The sequence below is a fragment of the Vulpes lagopus genome, chromosome 11 (assembly GCF_018345385.1).
Source record: "Vulpes lagopus strain Blue_001 chromosome 11, ASM1834538v1, whole genome shotgun sequence".
In the NCBI taxonomy this organism is placed as follows: Eukaryota; Metazoa; Chordata; class Mammalia; order Carnivora; family Canidae; genus Vulpes; species Vulpes lagopus.
The window spans coordinates 59,031,797-59,046,934 of record NC_054834.1 but is presented as its reverse complement, the minus strand read 5'-3'; the positions used below and the strand labels follow the sequence as shown (position 1 = coordinate 59,046,934).

Genomic DNA, 15,138 nt, shown 5'->3' with positions numbered 1-15,138 from the left:
TGCTTCTCCCTCTGCCTGTGTCTCTGCCCCCCCCCTCTCTCTCTCTGTGACTATGATAAATAAATAAATAAAATCTTAAAAAAAAAAAAAAAAGAGAATACAACTCTCGGGTACCTGCATAGCTCAGTCTGTTAAGCATCTGACTTCATCTCAGGTCATGATCTCAGGGTTGTGAGATCAAGCCCTCTGTTGTGCTCCATGCTCCACACAGAGTCTGCTTGGGATTCTCTCCTTCCTCTTCCACTGCCCCCTCCACTCCTGCTCTCTCTAGTGTCTCTAAAATTAATTAATTAAAAAAAAACTCTTCTCTCACTATTCCAAAAAATAGGAGGGAAAACTTCTAAATTCATGATACAAAGTCAGCATTACCCTGATACCAAAACTAGACAAAAACACTACAAAAAAAGAAAACTAGAAGCCAGTATCTCTGATGAATATAGATACAAAAAATCCTCAACAACATAATAACAAATCAAATCCAACAACACATTTAAAAAATCATTACCATGACCAAGTAGAATTTATTCCAGAGATGCAAGGGTGGTTCAATACTCACAAAACAATCAATGCAGTACAACACATTAACAAGAGAAAGGATAAAAACTATACAATCATCTCAATAGATGCAAAGCATTCAACAATGTACAACATCCATTCATGATACAATTCTCAACAGTGAGTTTAGAAGGAATGTACCTCAACATAATAAAGGCCATATATGAAAAACCCACAGCTAACATCATACTCCATGGTGAAAAACTGAGAGCTTTTCCTCCAAGATCAGGAACAAGACAAAAATGTCCACTGTCACAACTTTTATTCTACATAGTACTGGAAGTCCTAGCCATAGCCATTAGATATGAAAAGGAATAAAAGGCATCCAAATTGGTAAGGAAGAAGTAAAACTCTCATTATTTGTAGATGACATGATACATTTACAGAAAACCTGAAAGACTCCACCAAAAAACTACTAGAACTGATACATGAATTCAGTAAGGCTACAGGATACAAAATAAATCTACAGAAATTCATTGCACTTCTGTACACTAATAATGAAGCAGCAGAAAGAGAAATTAAGAAAACCCCATTTACAATTGTACCAAAAATCATAAACAGTGAAAAATAAATTTAACCACGGAAGTAAAAGGCCTATACTAAGAAAACTATAAAATGTTAATGAAAAAAACTGAATATAACAAAAATAAATGGAGAGATACTAGGTGCTCATGGACTGGAAGAATTAAAACTGATAAAGTGTCCATAGTACTCAAAGGAACCTACAGATTCAATGCAATCCCTATCAAAATACCAATAGCATTTTTCATAGAACTAGAAAAAATAATACTAAAATTTTTATGGAACCACAAAAACCTATGAATAGCCAAAGCAATCTTGAGAAAGAACAAAGCTGGCAGTATTGCAATCCCAGGTTTCAAGATATACTACAAAGCTGTAGGAATCAAAATAGTATGGTACTGGCACAAAAACAGATACACAGTCCAATACAACAGAACAGAGAGCCTAGAAATAAACCTAGGGATATTTATGGTCAATTAATCTACAACAGAGGAGGAAAGAATGTACAATGGGGAAAGGACAGTCTCTTCTACAAATGGTGTTGAGAAAATTGGACAGCTACATACAAAAGAATGAAACTGGACCACTTTCTAATACCATACACAAAAATTAACTCAAAATGGATTAAAGATCTAAACGTGAGACTTGAAACAAGAAAATACAAACAGTAATTGGCCTTCAATTTTGGCTTTAGCAACATTTTTCTAGATATGTCTCCTCAGGCAAAGGAATAAAGCAAAATAAATTACTGGGACTATAATAAAATAAAAAGCTTTTGCATAGTGAAGGAAACAATCAACAATGCTAAAGGTAACCTCCTGAATGAGAGAAGATATCTGCAAATGATATATCTGACGAGGAGATAATATCTAAAATAAAGAACTTATACAATGTTCCATGGTGACAAATGCATAATACATTTGTGATGAGCACAGCATAAGGTAAACTTGTCAAATCACTATGTTGTACACCTGAAACTAACACAACACTGTGTGTCAACTATGCTTCAATTAAAAAAAAAAGAAAGTATATACCTCAACACCAAAAAAAATAATTTAATTGAAAATGAACAGAAGACCTGAACAGACATCATTTCAAAGACAACAGGGAGGGATCCCTGGGTGGCGCAGCGTTTTAGCGCCTGCCTTTGGCCCAGGGCGCGATCCTTGAGACCCGGGATCGAATCCCACGTCGGGCTCCCGGTGCATGGAGCCTGCTTCTCCCTCTGCCTGTGTCTCTGCCTCTCTCTCTCTCTCTCTCTCTCTCTCTCTCTCTCTGTGACTATCATAAATAAATAAAAAAATTAAAAAAAAAAAGACAACAGGGAGATGACCAACAGATACATGAGAAGATGCTCAACATCATTAATCATCAGAGAAATACAAACCCAAACCACAATGAGGTATTACTTTACACTTGTCAGAATGTCTAGAATCAAAAAGATAAGAAATAACAAGTTTTGGTGAGGATATGGAGAAAAAGAACACTTGTGCACCACTGGTGGAAATGTAAACTGGTGCAGCCACTATCCTAAACAGTAAGGAGATTCCTCAAAAAATTAAAAATAGTAATGCTGTAAAATCTAGTAATTCCACTACTGGACATTTACCTAAAGGAAACTAAAACATTAATTCAAAAAGATGATGCACCACTATATTTATTGCATCATTATTCATAATAGCCAAGATATAGAAGCAACCCAAACGCCCACTAATACATGGATCATGAAGATGTAATATGTATTTACAATGGAATATTACTCAGCCATTCAAAAGAATGAGATCTTGCCATTTGGGACAACACGGATGGGTATTATGCTAAGTCAAATAATTCAGATACAAAAAGACAAATGCTATACAATTTCACTTACTTGTGGAATCTAAAAACAAGAATTCTTTGAACAAAGAAACAGACTCTTGAATACACAAAACAAACTGGTGTTTGCCAGAGGGAAAGTGGGGAGGGATAGGTAAAATAGATAAAAGGAATTAAGAGGTATTAAACTTCCAGTTATAAAATAAGTCATCATGCACCTGAAAATTACAGCATAAGGAAGACAGTCAATAATACTGTAAAAACATAGTATGGTGACAAACATGAACTACATTGATTATGGTGAGCAATGGGTAATGTATAAGACTGTTGAATCAATATGTTGTATACTTGAAACTAATATAACACTGCATGTTAATTATAGTTCAATTTAAAAAACAAAACACAGTAACTTACCAAATAATTTGAGGAGGAACTGTTATACAACTATTCTGTTTCACCTATAAGTTTCTTCCACTAATGTTAGCAATCAGCAGTGGATCTTGCCTGCAGCAATTATTACTCTAATGTTCTAAGGGTAATTTTCTAGTTCTCTTCTTCGTTCTGTCTCCCCCAATCATTTATTTCTATCAGTAGGAAATAATGGATCCAATATTCTTTGGGTTATAATCCAATACTGTAGTTACTTATTTTGTTGCTCAAATTGTTGCAGCTTTGTCCATGAAGAGCTCTTTCAGGCTGGCTTCTGTATCCTTTTACATGTTGTTCCTCCTTACTATCCAGGACTACAAGATGTCCAACCCTGGAATAAGCCATTTCTCCAAGAAGTCCTGGTTTCTTTTATTAAATAAGATTTTTTTTTTTCTTTTTAGATAAGATATTTAGAACCAAGATCTGGGCACTGTAAATGGTTGCTGATACTGTGGTGTCACTATTTCTAGGCCTTTTCAGCAGCTAGAATATACTAATTCATGTACATACATCTGTATTTTTATATCTGTCTATATGCATATAATGAAATCATGAGTTCATAGTGGTATCTCCAACTCAAATCTAGGACCACAGAGCTCAGTCTAGCTTATTTGTAACTTCCTTCAACAGAGAAAAACATTCTACCTAGCTCTCATTATCCACAATTTTTGCTTATTTGTTCAACCCTAGCATACGTATAGTTTCAGCCTTATTCCCATGAGAAACAAATTCACCAACTAAAGAGTGTTTATGCACTTTTTTGGTGTTATCCTTACAGTATCTCGTTAAATGCTGTTTTCCAAAGTTACTTAAGTCAACTTCTCTTCCTACTCATTTCTTTCACTGAAGTGATGTCATTATGTTAGTGAAACAGTTACGTATATTTTCACAGTGTGTATTCCATTTTGGAATTCTTCTGAATCCTGACTGAATTTTTACATACTTCATAGTTCACTGTTTGTGGTGTAGTTTTATGGGCTTTGACAAACATGTGGAGTAATGTTCCAACTACTTTACCATACAGAATGGTCTATCACTCCCAAAAATTCTCTTACACATTCCATTTATAGTCAATGCCTATCAAACCTGGCAATCACTGATTTGTTTTCCATCCCTATAGCTTTGTCTCTTCCAGAATGTCATATAAATGTACCTGGATCTGGCTTCTTTCTTTTTTTTTTTTTTTTTTTTAGATTTTATTATATTTTTAAAGATTTATTTATTTATTTATTCATGATAGACACACAGAGAGAGAGCGAGCGAGAGAGGCAGAGACACAGGCAGAAGGAGAAGCAGGCTCCATGCAGGGAGCCCGACGTGGGACTTGATCTCGGTTCTCCAGGATCACGCCCTGGGCTGAAGGCAGGCGCTAAACCGCTGAGCCACCGGGCTGCCCTGCCTTATTTCTTTCTTTCTGTTTTTGTTTTTTTTTGTTGTTGTTTTATTTTGTTTTTTTAAAGATGTATTTATTCATGATAGACATAGAGAGGGAGAGAGAGGCAGAGACACAGGCAGAGGGAGAAGCAGGCTCCATGCCGGGAGCCCAACGCGGGACTGGATCCCAGGACTCCAGGATCGCGCCCTGGGCCAAAGGCAGGCACCAAACCGCTGAGCCACCCAGGGATCCCCTCTTTTTCTTTCTTTCTTTCTTTCTTTCTTTCTTTCTTTCTTTCTTTCTTTCTTTCTTTCTTTTCTTTTCTTTTCTTTCTTTCTTCTTTCTTTCTTTCTTAAAAAATTTCATTTAAAAATTCAGATTCACACCTTTATTTTTGAGGATATTTTAAGAGAATAGAATTCTAGACCGGTAGTTATTCTTTTAGTACTTTAAAGTGTCACTGCATTGTCTTTGGGGCTGAATAATTATTCCTGAGAACTCCACCATCAATTGTATGTGCCTTTGATGGATCTTTTCCACACTAGCTGCTTTTAGGACTTTCCATTTGGTTTTTCAGTAGTCCTTCTCTGATGCATCTCAGTGTGATTTCCTTTGTATTCATCACACTTGGATTTTGCAGAGTTCCTTTAATCTGTAGGTGGCACTTTATCTTTTGGATATTTTCTACTGTTAGTTCTCTAATTCTGTCTTCTGCTTTTAAGCAGCTGTTACATCTAGGGAGTTCTTAATGGGGAGGGTGGGGTACTGTATATTTTACTTCCAGAATTTCCACTTGATTATTTTAAGTTTGAAGTCTCAGAGAAAATTTTCCATCTCTTCCCCTATTTTCTCAATTTTCTAATTTCTTCAATGTATTAATTATAATATTAAATATCATTTTCTATTTAAAATGCCCCATTTATTTTTTTTAAGATTTTATTTATTTATTCATGAGATACACAGAGAGAGAGAGAGAGGCAGAGACACAGGCAGAGGGAGAAGCAGGCTCCATGCAGGGAGCCTGACGTGGGACTCGATCCTGGGTCTCCAGGATCAGGCCCCTGGGCTGAAGGCGACGCTAAACCGCTGAGCCACCCGGGGCGTGCCCCCTTTCTGTTTAAAATCCAATATCCAAATCATATACTGTTTCTATTGTCTGGTTTTTATATTGGTGTTGATTTATATAGTATTTCTTGGTATACCAAATACTTTATGTTAAATATTTGACTATAAAACATCCTCAAATTTACAGAACAGGTACAAGAATACTACAAAGAACTTTACTCTTCTGAAATAACCATAGCTAATGATGTAATATATATCCTTCCAGAACTGCTTTTTTTGACTATACATTTACTTTAATTTTTTTTTAATAATAAATTTATTTTTTACTGGTGTTCAATTTGCCAACATACAGAATAACACCCAGTGCTCATCCCGTCAAGTGCCCACCTCAGTGCCCGTCACCCATTCACCCCCACCCCCCTCCCTCCTCCCCTTCCACCACCCCTAGTTCATTTCCCAGAGTTAGGAGTCTTTATGTTCTGTCTCCCTCTCTGATATTTCCTACCCATTTCTTCTTCCTTCCCTTCTATTCCCTTTCACTATTATTTATATTCCCTAAATGAATGAGAACATATAATGTTTGTCCTTCTCCAATCGACTCATTTCACTCAGCATAATACCGTCCAGTTCCATCCACTTTGAAGTAAATGGTGGGTATTCATCGTTTCTAATGGCTGAGTAACATTCCATTATATACATTAACCACATCTTCTTTATCCATTCATCTTTCGATGGACACCAAGACTCCTTCCACAGTTTGGCTATTGTGGACATTGCTGCTATAAACATCAGGGTGCAGGTGTCCCGGCGTTTCATTGCATCTGTATCTTTGGGGTAAATCCCCAACAGTGCAATTGCTGGGTTGTAGGGCAGGTCTATTTTTAACTCTTTGAGGAACCTCCACACAGTTTTCCAGAGTGGCTGCACCATTTCACATTCCCACCAACAGTGTAAGAGGGTTCCCTTTTCTCTGCATCCTCTCCAACATTTGTGGTTTCCTGCCTTGTTAATTTTCCCCATTCTCACTGGTGTGAGGTGGTATCTCATTGTGGTTTTGATTTGTATTTCCCTGATGGCAAGTGATACTTTAATTCTTTAAAAAAACAACTTGCGTTTTTCATTTAACAATATACAAGCAGTCCTCACGATTTCAATAAACACGAATTTCAGTTACCTTGTTTGGATAAACACCACCAGTTACCTAACGACATGGTTCAAATTTCAGTTACTATGGTACAGTATCATGAGTAATTGCACAAATTTAGCGCTAAACCGCTAAGCCACTGGGGCTGCCCAATAATTTTTTTAAATAAAGCTAGATGTGTCAATCCAGTTCATACAATAAAAATTTAAATTAATGTCATTTATTCTCCAAAAGAAGACAGTTGTAAACCTTTTAAAAATTAACATTTTATTTATCTTTTAGTTCACCATGAAGAGGTTTCTTTAGAAAATTCCTCTGGTCAACTGGCCAGTTTGCAATACATATTTTCATGCTCCTTTAATTTTAGTAGACACAAAATTCAATATATCTATTTTTTATTTTGACATCTTATTTTTTTTTAAGATTTTATTTATTTATTCATGAGAGACACAGAGAAAGACAGGCAGAGACACAGGCAGAGGGAGAAGCAGGCTCCACACAGGGAGCCCTACTTGGGACTTGATCTCCAGGACCACGCCCTGGGCTGAAGGTGGTGCTAAAGCGCTGAGCCACCTGGGCTGCCTGACTTGAGTCTTATTAATAAAGACTACCTGATACTTGAGCTGATTCCCATTTTTGTGCTTCTAAATTTCATTTTATAATCAACTTTAAGTATTTCATGTGAAAATATTCAAATTTGAATGTAGAAAACATGTCAACAATCTGTGGAATTTTTCTTAAGCTTAAATGTGCTTCTCTAGGGGATCCCTGGGTGGCTCAGTGGTTTAGCGCCTGCCTCTTGCCCAGGCAGGGCACAATCCTGGAGTCCCGGGATCGAGTCCCGCGTCGGGCTCCCGGCATGGAACCTGCTTCTCCCTCTGCCTGAGTCTCTGCCTCTCTCTTTCTCCCTATGTCTATCATGAATAAATAAAATATTTAAAAATAAAATATTTAAAAATAAAATAAATAAATGTGCTTCTTTAGAAGCCTTTGTTATTATTATTTCATACATCATTGTATATTCATCTAAATTATATAGTTTTCCAAAATTGGAATAAAAATCAGATTTAAAAAAAAAAAAAAAGGTGACCATAAGAATATTTACACTGCTGTCATTTGAGAGACTGGAAATGCAGCCAGAAGAATAGAAAGAAGATAAACATCAATTTAACAAAAAGTGATTATAGAAGTAAAATGATTGTGATCAAAAGGATGAAGATGTCCCAGAATTAGTAATGTTAGCAAAAATAGCACACTGAAGGAGTTCTCAAAGTTATCTGACAACATTGAAAATGCAATGGATAAACGGTGGGAAGCTTATCCAAACTTGAACAAGAGTATTATAGTTGTAAAGGCAGAGAAATAATGCTAACTCCATATTGTAAGTGACATGCAAGAATGAGACAAGCACTGTTCAAATTATCTGAATAGGTTTTTCACAAAAAAAAATAATACTTTAATTCCCAATGTATCTGATGTTTTAAATTATAGTATACTGGGCATCCCTGGGTGACTCAGCAGTTTGGTGCCTGCCTTTGGCCCAGGGCGCAATCCTAGAGTCCCAGGATGGAGTCCTGCGTCGGGCTCCCGGCATGGAGCCTGCTTCTCCCTCCTCCTGTGTCTCTGCCCCTCTCTCTCTCTCTCTATGTCTATCATAAATAAATAAATAAATCTTTAAAAAATAAAAATAAATAAATTATAGTATACTAAAGAGAGCCTGGGTAGCTCAGTCAGTTAAGCATCCAACTCTTGATTTTTCACTCGGTCATGATCTCAGGCTCATGAGATCAAATACTGTGTTGGGCGCCCCTATACATTTTTCTTATAGATATAACCTTAGAATCATCCTGCAAAATTCTGAAAAACATCCTCCTGGGTTTTGATTGATATTTCATTAAATTTTTAGATACTGTCTTAATCTGTTCAGTCTTCTATAACAAAATACCACACACTAGGCAGCCTACAAATAACAGAAATTAATTTCTCACAGTTTTAGAGACTGGAAGTCTAAGATCAGGGTGCCCACACGGTCAGATTCTATTTCTGGTGACAAATGCTCCCCAGTTCATAACCTCACATTGCATATGGGGCTAGGAAGCTCTGTTACGGTGCTAATCCCATTTATGAGGGCTCTATCCCTCATGACTTAATCACCTCCCAAAGACCCAACCTCCTAATATCATCACCCTGGATATCAGGTTTCAACATTTGAATTTTGGAGGGACACAAACATTCAGACCATAGCAGATTCTTTGAAGAAACTACAGAAATGAAAAATTTAATCACTGAAATTTAAAACTCTAAGCAAGTTAGGTAGCAAGTAAAAACATTTGAAGAGACAATTAGGAAACAACAAAACGAAACACTCAGAGTGCAATAGAGAAGCAAACACCCAGAGTGCAAAAGAACAGCAAATACAACAAAATGAAACACCCAGAGTGCAATAGAGAAGAAAAAAAAAACTCTTAGAAAAGAGTTAAGAATCATAAAAGATGGGCAGCCTGGGTGGCTCAGTGGTTTAGCGCCGCCTTCAGCCCAGGGCGCGATTCTGGAGACCCGGGATCGAGTCCCACCTCGGGCTCCTTGCATGGAGCCTGCTTCTCCCTCTGCCTGTGTCTCTGCCTCTCTCTCTCTCTCTCTCTCTCTCTCTCTCTCTGTGTCTCTCATGAATAAATAAATAAAATATTTTTTAAAAAAAGCATCATAAAAGATAAAATGACATGGTCTAATATGCTATCTAATGGGAATTCCAGATAGAAGATAATAGAAGAAATAAGAGAGAGGCAATACTCAAAAAGATGACAGCTGAAAATTTTCCTAAGATTCAGGAACCAAAATTAGTCTCAAGAAATGTAAATAAATTCTCATACAGACTCATTAAAACTACAAACCATTAAAGATAAAAAGAAACTCCAGCGAGCAAATAGAAAGAAATGATGGATTACCTACAGAGGGACAATTAAATGAATATCAAACTTCTCAACTGCAACAAAAGAATTCAACAAAATCTCTTCAAAATTCTGACAGAAAAAAAATGGTAACCTACAAATCCATGGCAAAACAAAGACATTTTCTGGTGAGGCAAGAGGAGGGGATAAATAAAAGAGAAAAGAAAGCCTTGAGTTTACCATGAACAGAACTTTCAGTGTTAAAACTTGTTAGAAAAATGGAGATTAGCTGGGCCAACTTCTGGAATACAAAGAAGACAGCATCAGTATTTTTTATCAGGATAAAACTTCAGAGACAGCTGAAATCTAAAATTACTCTTTCTTTATGGCTATTTGTAGCTTTATTATGATTGCATATTTTCTCTCCACTATTTGGAATGATACAAACCTATTTCTATTCACTTACTGATTACTCTGAAAATTTTAATATGCCTACATAACTAAACAAAGTCTATAGTTGGTCAATATGTTACTTCCTGAACAATACAAGGACCTAAGAATCAATTCCATCCAAGCATATCAGTAATTGTAGTCCAGTATTTTAGTTCTACATTTTTAACTTTATAAATTAAATATAATTATTACTTTTGATTGGATCTCAACCTTTTTCTTTTTCCTTTTTTCCTTTTTATTTTTTTACCTTTTTCTTTTTAAAAAAATGCTAAATAAAAATATCTCTTCACAGACTACCAAAGGGAAATATTAAAAATTTTCAGTGAAGATTCAGGACAGCAGGAAGGGCATGTGAGGTAATCAGTATCTCTTAAATAGTTCCCAAATAACATCTTTTCCTGCTTAGCCGTGTCCTACATGTCTGCCCAACATTTTGTACAAAAATATTCATGCAGCTTTATTCATAAGAGCCACCAAGTGGAAACCAGCAAGGCGTCCATCACTAGGATGGACAAATTGTGTTACGGATTTATGTAACAGACTAGTACTCAATCATAAAAAGGAAAAAAACTACTGATATGTAAAATAACAAATTAATCTCAAAAATATCATGCTGAGTAAAAGAAAACTTATACAAAGAACATATAGTGTAATGATTCTATTTATATGAATTTCCAGAACAGCAATACACTAATCCCTAGTGAAAAAAACTGGAACAATGGTTACCTCTGGATACATAAGGATGAGGAATAAGTGAGTAAGGACATGAAGGAACTTTCTGGGGGAGTTAGTAATGTTCTATATCTTAACAAGGATTTGGATGAGACAGTTACAGGCATTTGTTAAAACTCATGAAATGGTGCACTTAGGAACTATACATTTCATTGTATAGTTGACCTCTGAACAACCTGAAGGTTAGGGGCACCAACTCCCAGCACAGTCAAAAATCTGTATATAACTTTTGACTCTCCAAAAACTTAACCACTAATAGCTTACTGTTGACCAGAAGCCTTACCAGTAACATAAACAGTTGATTAATACATATATTGTATGTCACATGTATTATATACACTGTATTTTTACAATAAAATTAGCTAGAGAAAAGAAAATGTTAAGAAAATCATAAGAGAAGATGTGTTTACAGTATTATTCTATATTTACCCAAAAAAATCCTCATATAAGTGTACTTAGGCAGTTCAAGCCCATGTTGTCCAAAGGTCAACTGTATGTACATTTTCTATTAAAAGAAAAATACATAAATATTGAACTTTAGTTAATGATATGCATACTGAAGTATACTAATTTCAAACCAGCATGGAAATGTATCAAAGAAATAGGACCAATGTTATATGGATATATACGAGATCAAGTACAGAATCTGGGTGGTGGGTATATTAGTTTCCATTGCTGCTGTAAAAAATTATAACCAATTTGTTGGCTTAAAACTCAAAGTTATTCTATTACAGTTTGGGAGGTCAGAAGTCTGATATGTTCTTAACTAAAATCAAGATGTTGTCTGGGCTGCATACCCTCTGAAGTCTCCAGAGAAAAATTCCTTGCCTCTTTCAGCTTCCACCTGCATTCCTTGACTTGTGACTTGCTTCTGCTATCTTCAAAGGCAGCAACACAACATCTTCAAATCTCTCTCTCACCATGCCCCCTACTTCTGTCATCACATCTTTTTCTCTGATATTATCCTGCTTCCTTCTGATTCTAAACCCTCATAAATATGTTGGGCCCTCTGAATAATCCAGCACAATTCCTCTTCTCAAAATTCATAACTTTATCACATCTGCAAAATCCCCTTTTTAAAAAAGATGTATTTATTTAAGAGAGGGAGAGTGAGTGGGGGAAGGACAGAGGAGAAGGAGAGAATACCAAGCAGGCTCCATGCCCACTACAGAGCCTAAGGTGGGAATCGATCCCACAACCCTGAGATCATGACCTGGGCCAAGAGTTTCTTTAAACTGAGCCATCCAGACACCACGGCAAAATCCCTTTTGCCATGTAAGGTAACATATTCAAAGATGCAGAATTAAGATTTGGAGATCACTGGGATGCCATTTTTTCTACTCACCACAGTGGGTATATACATGTTTACCATGAAATTTTTTCAACAACTGCGTATTTTTTCATTTTTCCTAATAAAATAAGGGGGAAAAATTAAAATCCCACAATAGGGATATAGTGTTACCACCACAGTAAATGTGAAAATCAATACATCTCCTTTTCCAATAAAAGGGAGAATTTTTCCCCTTCTTAAGAATAAAGTCTTCTTTCAGTAAAGATTATTATTAAAAGTAGTATATATGTGTCTGCATTTAATTATTAAAAACACATTTCCTCTTGCTACCCTGAAACTTTCAAAAGATTTTCAAAGGAAATGTATTTTTTAAGTTGGAAATATAAACAAGATTAAATATAATGCTTAGAACATAGAGAATATGAAATTCTAAATAGTTACCTAAACTTGATTTAACTTAGAAAAGATACCACCTTAAGCTATTCTTACAAAAATTATTTTTTAATGCTTATCCAACATATCCTTTTTTAGCAGGATTTCTTTATTAAATATGCTTTTAATATACAGATAATAAATACCTTTATATAGGATGAACACTGCAGTAATTAAATGTTCTTATTATAACAAATTTCAATATTTTTAAATCCTAGAACAAGATTCACATAATAAAAATGTGGTTTCAGATCTTTTTTCTCACAGCTCATTTTCAGGAAATCACCAAATTCTACTGATTTCCTTCTTGTCTCTTCTGTTCTATCTTCACAGTTATATATAAATCCTAATGATCCCATCTCCATCATTGCAGAAGTTTTATAGTTTATTTTCTTCTCTCCATAATCATACCAACCCCAATCTATCTATCTTACAAAGAACTGACAACATACACTTCAAATTTAGACCCACAATCTCAGAAATGAAATGTTTTTAAGGGATTTTGAACAATAGAGTTCTGCTGAAACAACTTTTATAATTTTATATAGGGGCACATGGGTGGCTCAGTCAGTTAAGTGTCTTTTTTTTTTTTTTGTTTTTAAAGCAGGGGGTGTCTGGGTAGCTCAGTTAAGCATCTACCTCAGGTCTTTTTTTTTTTTTAAAAAAGATTTTATTTATTCATGAGAGACACACACAGAGAGAGGCAGAGACACAAGCAGAGGGAGTAGCAGGCTCCATGCAGGGAGCCCAACATGGGACTTGATCCCAGGTCTCTAGGATCATTGCCCCGGGGTGAAGGCAGTACTAAACCTCTGAGCCACCTGGGCTGCCCCAAGTGTCTGACTCTTGATTTCAGCTCGGGTCATTGGATTGAGCTCCATATCATGTTCCCTGCTTGTCCCTCTCTGCTCCTCTTGCTTGCTCTATCTCTCTTTCCCTCTTCTCTCTCTCTCAAATAAATAAAATATTTTAAAAAATGAATTTAGTGTGTCTGGGTGGCTCAGTCGGTTGGGTGTCTGCCCTTGACTCAGGTCATGATCCTGGAGTTCCAGGATCAAGTCTCACATCGGGGCTCCCTGCTCAGCGGGAGTCTGCTTCACTCTCTACCCATCACCTCACTCCATCTCTCTCTCTCTCTCTCTCTCTCTCTCACTCTTTGTGTCTCTCTCAAATAAATAAATAAAACCTTAAAAAACAAATTAAAAAAACAATTTTATAGAGCTATTTCCTTTTTTTTTTAAAATAGAACTGTTTATAATTCTGCAGTGTTTTTTTTTTTAAGATTTTATTTATTTATTCATGAGAGACACAGAGAGAGAGAGAGAGAGGCAGAGACACAGCAGGCAGAGGGAGAAGCAGGCTCCATGCAGGGAGCCTGACGTGGGACTCAATCCCAGAACTCCAGGATCATGTCCCAGGCTGAAGGCAGGCACTAAGCCACTGAGCCACCTGGGCTGCCCCAGGCTATTTCCTTTCTAATTACCTCAAGAGTTATTAGTTTATTCTTTGTTTTTTTTTTTTTTTTTTTAGTTTATTCTTTGAATCAGAATACTCACTACATAAATTTATTTTGTCACTTAATGTATTGTCCTGTTTCATTACTTAATCATTCATAGACACTTATCTCATAGCCTTTAACAAAAATATAACCTCCTGAAGAGCAGCTCTTTTTTAAATAAGCCAGAGTGTCAGCTATAGCAATACCTATGCACTCCTGGGCACTCCGTAAATACTATCTGACTTACAGAGTATTTAACAATCTAAAAATCCATTTTACTTTCTGCTTTATAAATTCTTCTTTTCCCTTCTGTGATAATGACTAAATCTGTCCTTTTCTCTTTTACTTCATTATCTGGACTATACTTCTATATTTCTACTTTCAAAATAAGAAGTTATTTTGTTTTATCTTTTTTTTCCTTAAACCAAATGGCTGGACAAGATCAAGTTCCCTAACTTAAAAAAGGATTTTAAAAGTGAGCTTACCCTTCTCATACGTAACTCTTCTAATGCTTCCAGTAAACTTGTTTTGAAATCCAATAGCTGAATAGAAAACATGGTCTCCGAAGAACTTTGAAGAGCAAAGGTAGAGGATGATGAATCACTCTTAAAATCATTCTCCATATTAACATTTATTTCCTATAATATAAAAATGTTTTAAATGAAAAAATCATTTATCTAGGTTTTTCAGTAACAGCAGAATTACCACAAAAATATAACAACCTGTATCCCATAATCCTCCAGGTTTAACACTGAATTTTTGTCATCACTCCTATTCTGGATCTTGATACACACAACACTTAGCAACGATGATCCATCCAATTTCTCTGTCCATGAAGCTTTTTCTGTTACCTTAGTACCTCCAAGGGCTAAATTTTTGGCATGTCCCTAGACACCATGTTCTAAAAGCTTCAGGCAAGGTTGACCCTTCGTAAATGCT

General features: G+C 35.9%; 1 protein-coding gene across 1 annotated transcript in view; it reads right to left on the bottom strand.

Moving 5' to 3' along the window:
• CCDC73 (coiled-coil domain containing 73) overlaps positions 1 to 14,822 on the bottom strand; it is a 107,095-nt gene extending 92,273 nt beyond the window's left edge. Inside the window, exon 1 of the mRNA XM_041722780.1 lies at positions 14,685 to 14,822. Within this exon, the coding sequence (XP_041578714.1) occupies positions 14,685 to 14,822 (138 nt within the window). The remainder of the gene's footprint in view (positions 1 to 14,684) is intronic.
• Between the last annotated feature and the right edge of the window lie 316 nt (positions 14,823 to 15,138).